We start from the raw sequence: 9,237 nt of genomic DNA on the forward strand, positions 1-9,237 counted from the left end.
TACCTCGATGGCACCGAGTTGCACCTATCAATGTCATAGTTAGTACACATATTGGTCGGTTGCATCATATGTGAAGTAACTATGGCTAATATTTGTTTTGTTTAGACATACAAATTTAACCAAATTTGACACTATAACTACTATTAGTCATTGTCTTTGATGGCTTCTGAGAAATGACTAAATTTTGCTATAACAAGTGAGCCCACATATCTCAAAAGGAACTTGAATAAAATCAACCAAGATTTGAAAGGAGGCAGACAGAACATCTGCATATTAAGTAGAACAAATAACTCAGGATTCTGCTATAATGCTGCTGTTAGGCGTCACACACCAACCTGACCAAATGAACAATTGAGTCCAAAGATCTCTTGGCACAGTTGGCAGGAGGAAAGCTCAATAGCATTTTGATGACAAGGCTAATTGAGTCAAGGTTAGATCTTAAAACAAAACAGCGATCTATAAGATTGTAACCAGGCTTGAATGACAATTGACTGTGACTCTAACATCTGCACCTTTTCCGTTGGCATATAGTACACAAACGCACACACACACATGAAGCATTTTTGTAGTCATGGCACTAAAAAGCAGCAGCTGAATATGTCAAAGAAAGTGCCTTTAATATATGATAGGAAGACAAACTATTAAAATATTTGAAAACAATGTTACAGGCTAGAAGATACAATTCAAAAGATGAAAATCTCTGCCTCTGATCGGCGTTTATTCTGACCCGGCAATCTTTTTCTTCAACACTTCGATGTCTGATGCTAACTCCTTTCTGCTGGACTGATAGGTACACAATTGCATCAACAGAATTGACGGTAAGGATGCCTAACCAATTTATGAACATAATCTTCATGTTTGACAATAAAAAATAAACAATTTTTACCTTAAACAAAAGATATCGGTACACAAACCATCCGGTGTAACCAAGTCCAACAAGTTCCAGGATTTTAGGAAGCTGAACAAATTCAAAAGTTTTCAGAACTCACACATGTCAATTGTAAATAGTATTTTGATAAAGCAAAAGGATTCAGATTACCAGTGGGACAGAGTTGACTGCTCCAACAACTATAGAGGACAGCCAAACAGCTACTATTGCACCTCCTCCATAAATGAACACCGTTGACTTGTTTTCAAGTGCATCCCACTGATAAAATCATTGTCAAAAATATATGTGAAAAGTATAAAATCTGAACCATCATATAACATTTTCAAGAACAAAGATGATGTGCACCTTATCCTTCAAGTCGGAGAAGAGTTCTTCCACTTGGGCAGAACTTGATGTCTCTTCTGAAGATGATGCCCTTATTGGAAGTGGAGCAAACCTGCGGGAGTCTGAAAAGAAGATTCAATGAGTTGGCATTTACAACCCCATCCTTTAATCCACAATGCTACAATTGAATCTCATGAATCACAGAATCGAAAATGAGACAATTCTTCTGATCATAAAAGTTTGAAAGACAGGTGCTACAATTGAATCTCATGAATCGCAGAATAGAAAATGAGAAAATTCTTCTGATCATAAGAGTTTGAAAGACAGGTGTTCTTTTAATGCACAAGAGAGAGAGAGAGAGAGAACAATTTTATGTAATAAATCCCATTTGAATTCAATCATCCACAACACTTTCAGAGAATACCAAAAAACTCCATGATTCAACTTCGGTGAAATGAAAACAACTCAGTAACATGGGCAAGGATACAATCATGTACAATCTTATATACCTTTCTCAAATATTTGTAGTCAAGAAGTACCAGATTAAAATGTAAAATCCATTGGGGAAGGGTAACCAAGTACCGGCAAAATGATAATAACTACAACTAAACCATGCTAACTACGTGTAGATGAAGCAATAAACACAGCTTCCAGTATATCGCGATAGAATCATGCCATGGTAGTCGCAAGCACATTGCTTAGAATAATAAAGAAACAAAATTGTCAGTCACAAAAAGCATAACAAAAAAAATATATTGATGCATAAGCAAATATAATCTCAGAGAATTTGTGTCAACATGGATCAAAAATAGGAAATCAGGAATCCTAAAACAACAGGCTACACTAGAACACCCAGATAATTAGGTAAAGAAGTAGCAATGCCAATCAATGGTGTACCGTGGAAACATTGTGGATGTCTGATCTTTCAGCAGTATATGGGAGGTTACAGTTGGTATAGTACTAATATATCCTTGACATTTGTGTCATGGAGAAGCCAAAAATTAGCTACAGAAGTATGTCTGACGTTAGAATGCTTGGGCCAACAAGATGGAATTGGAAGTTTAGGTGCCAGAAACTACAAGTGGACAAGAGAAATTGCAACTTACAAGGCAATGAAGCAGCTTAGTAATGGAAAGAAACATGAAAGAACATGATATGTCTGAAAATAAAAGCTCTGAGATTGGGCACACACTTTCAAGGCTCGGAGGAAAATCAGATGCAACAGCTATTAATTAACAAGTTGCAGCCAGAAATATTATGAAGAATAATCAACAGAAAACAACAAAACCTCCAGTGTGACCACAGCTGGTAGAAGGCACCCCCTAGAAACTTTACAGATTGATTCTGGGGGAAGATTGCTTCCTAGATGAACAACTGATTTTATATTTGGTTTTCTGTTATACAACATCACTACAGTATTTTTTTTATCAAATGCTATCCGCATACTTTTACTTTGCTTCCTGTGCAAAATCCTGAAGTTCATATGATATCTGGATAAAGCGCATAATCCTGTATAACTTCAGAAGTTCCGATCAACCAGGCAGCTACAAGTTAGAACCACAGTTTATTTTGGAAGATTACGTCATAAATTCATAAGACACTGTTCCACATGGAGTAACAGTTATGCAGCTAGCACTATGCATTTGTTCTTTTATATCAGAATCATATACAAAGATTGCCAATTTGAAGTTTGTCTTGCGGTTGATGCGAGCACTTCTATGGTGGTACTGTACAACCATAGCGTATGGTGGTACACACTTGATTTACATAGATCTAATCTAACCATTAGATCATGTTTAACATATTCTATTTATTATTTTCATGTGTTAAAGTTGACTCAAATATGATACTTTATGCCATTTTTAAACCATTCTTATTTTCATGAATTGTGAGACATTGATTTTTACAGTCTCAAAAATGGAATCTTATGATGTATTAAGTATAATAAAACCTTTTAATATAGTAAATAAATCATGCTAATCACATCTGTATGGTTAGATTTACCATTTGGTGGCTAGATCTATGCAAACAAGAGTGTGTACCACCATATGGTATCATGGTACAGAACCACCATATATATATATATAAAGGTTTTTCTTGGGATGCTATAGCTTATATTTGTTCCTTTTGCTTCTTTACCAAATTTATGGTTCCAATGCTGCATTCATGTACATGTTGGCACTCCTGGTAGCATGATAAGAGCCAAATCCATTTGACTTCTTTGCTTAACTGTGGACTGTTAAGGATCCTACTGTTATCATGAGTCAGAAAGACAGCACTGTAATTCAAGTTTTACAATGTGGGACTGAAAAAGAGAAGATCAATTTAACTTTGAATCACTGATGACAATAGCTAAAGACCTTGTGATGATTCTATCAATGTGGCTGGCCCTGCAAGACAATAATACTGGTCTGCAAGGGGAAATTTGCCATTCAGCTGCATTTGATTAGGCCAACCATACACCTGTCCGGACTCCCAACAATGAAAAAACAATAACATAGACAGAAAGGTGCAAATAAATACCACTAATTTGGACAACAAAACCAACAATAATGTACACTATACTAAAAATTGATGAAAAAAGGGGAAAAACAATATAAATATTAAGATAAAAGCAATCCCCTTCAGGAAACCCATACCAGAAAAACACCAAATTCCTTGGACTTAAGGAAAAAGAAGAGAAAAAAGATATACCATCATGTACAGAAGTCAGTTCCAGTCAATCAATCGCAAGAAAGCAGAAAAGGGCAGTCTATCTATCAAGCACTGAAGACACTACCAACAAAAAAAATGTCATTTGGATATGATAACGAATAGCGGGGATTACAAAAACGAAAAAACAAAATCTATCTCCGTAACAAAAATAAACCCATTTTAAAAGAAAACAATGCCATTCAGGAATTCATACCAAAAACACAAAAAACGCCAATATTTTGTACTCTGAGAAAGAGATAGCACTTATTAAAAAAACTCACTTCCACCCATTCAATCCAGAGAGAGAGAGCACCTGAGGTGGAAGGAATGAGGGAGATAGAGGGGCGAGGGAGGAAAGCACGGTGGTGGAGTTGAGAGCGGCCGGAGGAGGAGGAAGAGCTCGTTGGGAGGCGACTCTTGAGGAGAGCAGTGGAAGCACCCGCGTAGATGGTCGCCATTTCCGCCGCTGCTGCTGCTGGTGGTGGTGCTCGCTCGCTGCTCCTCCTCCTCGTGCCGCTGTGTGCTTAGATCTCCTCCTCAAACGCCGGCCACGTTATCAACTTATCTTTTCCTCTCTCACAATACAATACAATGATATCCACATGCTGTCTTTTTGCGACACGTGGCAAGGGGCGGCTCCTGATTGGGCGATCCTCTATCTAGAATCCATGCCCACTTTCAGGGCCCATAGTACCACCACGAGCCAAGCAAGCCCTCAGGGTTCGAACTGGGCTCGCTCGTTTACCTATAGGGTGCGTTTGAGAGATCTAGGAATGTCAACGGGTCGGATGTAATCCAACATCCGATCCAAGTAGTCGGATTTGGTAGCCAAATTCGAATCCGATTAATAATTGGATTTAAGTATGGTATTGAGTTTTGCATTTAAATCCAAACCCAAATCCGACTAAAGTCCAAATCCAATTAAGTGTAAATATTGGGTTCTAAGCTAGTTGGAACTGGATTAGGTTTTATCTGATTTCATCTGACTTTGAATCTGATTAGGTCGCACTGGGTAATGCCTAGATCAGGCCTCACTCGGTGATAGTTAGATCTGGCCAGAGTTCGGGCTGTTTACTTTCCTAGAGAGAGAGATATATCACCTCCCTAGGTTGTAACTTTGGTCTGACCTTGCCTCTTATTTGACTAGAGATCCAGGTATTTATGTGGTTTTAGGATCTTAGATTTGAGATCCTCAGTCTGTCACAAGATCCGATCCAGTGCGGGCCCCAGGCTTTGATCAATGTGCTCATGGATTTTGAGTAACATCCGTGACATCCTTACACCTTTAGGCCTTGTTTTGATGATGACAGGAAAAACCACGCTTCGCTTTGGTTTGCCAAAAAACAGGTTTTGTTGGTGTTTGGATGACCTCAAATCTCAAATAATAGATTTTGAGTTTCCAAAAGTTAAAATAAATAATAAGAAATGATTTTAGACTATCTTTAGTTTTTTTTAAATACATAAAAAATGTAAAGAAATATATAAAACATATAAAAAATAGTTAAGTTATTTTCTAGCAATAAAATAAATGAAAAATAAGTGTACTATACAATAAAAATGACGCATTTTCAAAAATATCCTACAATTTATCAAATCCACCAAATGAATAATTTCATAGGTTCTCACTTTTTTTGGATGCTTTTACCCTTCACAGTTGTGAATTTTTTATTTTGGCAGGTCATGACGCTAAAAGTGCATGGACCTACGAAACTCGTCAACAAAATTATATATGAGGTTGCGATATTCTAAAAAAGATTATGAAATTTTAAAACACTTGTGAAACTCATAACGAGTATCGCAAGGTACGTTGCGAAAATCTTTTGAGTGTTGCAGAAGTTCGTATGTTGCAAAATTCCAAAAGTGTATCGCATGAGGTATTGTAAAATTATGAAAAACTTGCGAAAGTCCTTACCTTAAGAAAATCCAAACAAGTATTGAAGGGGGTATTGCAATTTTTTTTTGTGAAATTTTGTTCTATATAAATGATGCTTTGTTTTCCAACCCCTTATTTGCATCTGGATGCTCTATTTTCACAACCCTAGAGTCCTTGTGATGCTCAACCCCTTATTTGCATCTGGTGGATGCAATTTTAAGAGAATGAATTGAAACTTAGATGTCATTTGGATGTAAAGTTGATTTATGATTGTATTTAAAAACTTTGTTGTAATTTTGCATCTAAGATTGACAAAATTTGTAGTTGTTCTGTTATGTTTGTGGATGAATTTTAGTTATAAATTTCAATTTTGTTTGTATGTATTGTTAAACAAACATATATGTTATGTGATAGTGAAATTTAAAGTAAAAATATCGTATAAGTAAAGAATTCATATATTTTGAAAGAAATTCACATATATACGTATGAATTTGTGTAGAAAATCCGCATGTATACATGCAACTTGTCTTTTCATAAAATGAAGTCACTCGTACATTGCATTCATTCTATTCTTTCACAAAATGAAGTCGCTCGTACATTGCATTCATTTTATTTTTTTACAAAATAAAGTCGCACATGCATTTTACATTCATTTCATTCTTTCACAAAATGAAACCGTTCATATATTGCATTCATTTTATTTTTTATACAAAATAAAGTCACTCATGCATTTTGCATTTATTCAATTCTTTCACAAAATAAAGTCGCTCATACATTGCATTCATTCTATTCTTTCACAAAATGAAGTTGCTCATATATTTCATTCATTTCATTATTTCACAAAATTAAGTCACTCATAGATTGCATTTATTACATTTTTTTACAAAATAAAGTTGCTCATACATTTCATTCATTCTATTATTTCATAAAATTAAGTCACTCATACATTGCATTCATTTCATTCTTTCACAAAAATGAAGTTGCTCATATATTTTGCATTCATTTTATTCTTTTACAAAATGAAGTTGATCATACGTTGCATGCATTCTATTATTTTACAAAAATGTTGCTTCTTACTGCCTTTTTTATAAAGAAAAACAAAGTATGTGCAGATGTACCTTCATATCTTCGACTTCAAGAATGTCAAATTGCACATCTTTGATAGATCAAAAACACAGTATACCATCGTTGATTCTATATTATGTGTTATTCTCTTGATTTTTCCTATCCCACCCATACCATGTGATCGAACGAACGTTGACTGTCAGATACGTTGACTCTACATCATCATTGTCAAACACATCTTTTCAGCTATTACATCTCGTTAGAGCGGATGTCTTCTGCATCATCATTCTTCACATTCTCTATGATGATAATGCAACACTCATGAACAACTCGCAGACTTTTGGTTTCCTATCTCACCTATATCATAAGATCTCACTGTTGATGCTTTTACCAAAAAAACTCATCGTCTATGAAGTGTCGACGATCTTTTCACCATTGATGCTTTTATCGAAAAACTCATGGTCGATGAAGTGTCACCGATATTCTCACCGCCGATGTTTTTAATAAAAAAACTCATCATCGGTGAAGTGTTGCCCATAAAATTCACTGTCAATGAAGTGCCACTCATACTTTTACCAAAAAAACTCACCATCGATGAAGTGTCTCCCATGCTTTTGGGATTTACCACCACCAATGAACTGTTATCGATGAACTGCCATCGATAAGAGATTTTCGCAAAGCCTAAATATTGTCAAAATGTTGTTGAAAGATCACCGAAAGGATTAAAGACCACCAATTGAAGACCAAAAGAACCCTAGAATTACACAAAAAAGGCATTCAGATGCCGATAAGGGGTTGAGAAATGAAGCGTCCTTTATATATAATAGAATTTTGCAAGAAAAAAATTTGTAATACCCCTGCAATACTCGTTTGAAATTGATCAAAGTACAGACTTCCGCAACACTTAGGATTTTCGCAACATGCCTTGCGATAGTCATCGTAAATTTTGAAGTATTTTAGAATTTCGCAAGTTTTTTTTTGGAATATCGCAAACTCAAGTATGATGAGTGTTGTGGGCCCATCTACTTTCAGTGACTCAAAAAAGTAAAAAATTCGCAGCTGACAGGGGTAAAAGCATCAAGAAAAAGTAAGAACCTGCATAATGATATCCTTCACCTATCGTTCTTGGAAGACAAAAGCAAAACTTATGTTGTAAGAGTTTTATACACCATGAAGCTACCACTAGGGATGCACAACAAACCGAGCCGGCTGAAGTTCTGATCAGTCTCGGGTTCGGCTTATCCCATAAATGAGCCGAGCTTGATCTAAGCTCTAAGGCTCCCCCGAGCAAATGACCCGAGCTTGATCAGCCTGCCAAGCTCAATAGGCTTGGCTCGTATTTAAATTTTATATAATATAAAAAATATATTAATTATACAAGATATATTAAATATCTTCCCCCTCCCCCACGCAACTGCCTCGAGCCCCCCTTCTCGACCTCCCTGCCCCTTCTCTCCCATCTCTGTCTTGAGCCCCTTCTCTCTCAAGTTCCCCGGCCCTTCTTTCCCATCTCTCTCTCTCTCTCTAGCCCCCTCCCCATCTCTCTTACTGGGAAACAAGAGCAGGGAATGGTGGTGGACCGTGGAGCTCTCTCTCTCTCTCTCTCTGAGCGAGTCCCACCTCGACTGCATCTTCCTTTCCATTGCTGCCTCAAAGCTTGCAGCCTCCCGTGATCATCCTCTAATGTGGCTGTCTCCATGGTGGGTCAAGTTTGGGTCGGTACTTCTCGTGTGGTGGGTTTGCAACTCGTCTGGTAGCCTTGGTGATCGCTTTTATGTATTTGCTCTTGTGGGTGGCTTTGGTGATGACGACAAATTTGTTTGGGTCTGCCATGACAACGAGTTTCATCAAGCCAAAGCTAGGTTTGGTAAACGAGCCGAACCAGCAGATGGATAAGCTCGATCTCCGCTCCTGTGCATCCCTAGCTACTACGAATTACCAAGTACCATCTTCATCCTGTGACTTATGCTTCCAATTAACATTTTATATCATTCTAAAAAATCTAGGTTTTGGGATTTTTTTGGTGAAGAAAAATATCATGATACAATTATTTTTTGTGTTTTTATCACAAAAAAATTTAGCAAAAATAACATAATTAAAAATAAAGAAATTATACAAGAAAAGAAAAGTGAAAGATATACAAGATTTAATATTTGTTTTTATCGCATTAAAATTACAATTTTTTCAAATTGAACTCTTTTTGAAAGTAAATATATTTTCAAAATAGGCAACCCTATTGGGACTATACTGACTTTAAAAAATCATGATAAAATCACGATACCGAGTGGAGGATACAAGAAACACTTCAATGAGAGAGAGAAAGAGAGCATCATCTATCAAAACCAGTTAAAAAATCGATAAAAAAACAAGAATAATTAAAAAAACTGAAAAA

At 36.3% G+C, this 9,237-nt stretch overlaps 1 protein-coding gene across 1 annotated transcript; it reads right to left on the reverse strand.

Moving 5' to 3' along the window:
- Positions 1-598: 598 nt before the first annotated feature.
- Positions 599-4,462, reverse strand: LOC149841401 (protein CURVATURE THYLAKOID 1A, chloroplastic-like). Its single transcript, XM_090003813.1, has 5 exons — positions 4,221-4,462; positions 1,235-1,335; positions 1,040-1,147; positions 887-958; positions 599-783 (listed from the first exon to the last, which is right to left on the reverse strand). The coding sequence occupies exons 1-5, from the start codon at positions 4,363-4,365 to the stop codon at positions 718-720; spliced, it is 492 nt and encodes a 163-aa protein (XP_089859939.1). The 5' UTR covers positions 4,366-4,462; the 3' UTR covers positions 599-717.
- Between the last annotated feature and the right edge of the window lie 4,775 nt (positions 4,463-9,237).

Source organism: Nuphar pumila, chromosome 4 (genome assembly GCF_984573655.1).
Source record: "Nuphar pumila chromosome 4, dmNupPumi1.hap1.1, whole genome shotgun sequence".
Classification (NCBI taxonomy): Eukaryota; Viridiplantae; Streptophyta; class Magnoliopsida; order Nymphaeales; family Nymphaeaceae; genus Nuphar; species Nuphar pumila.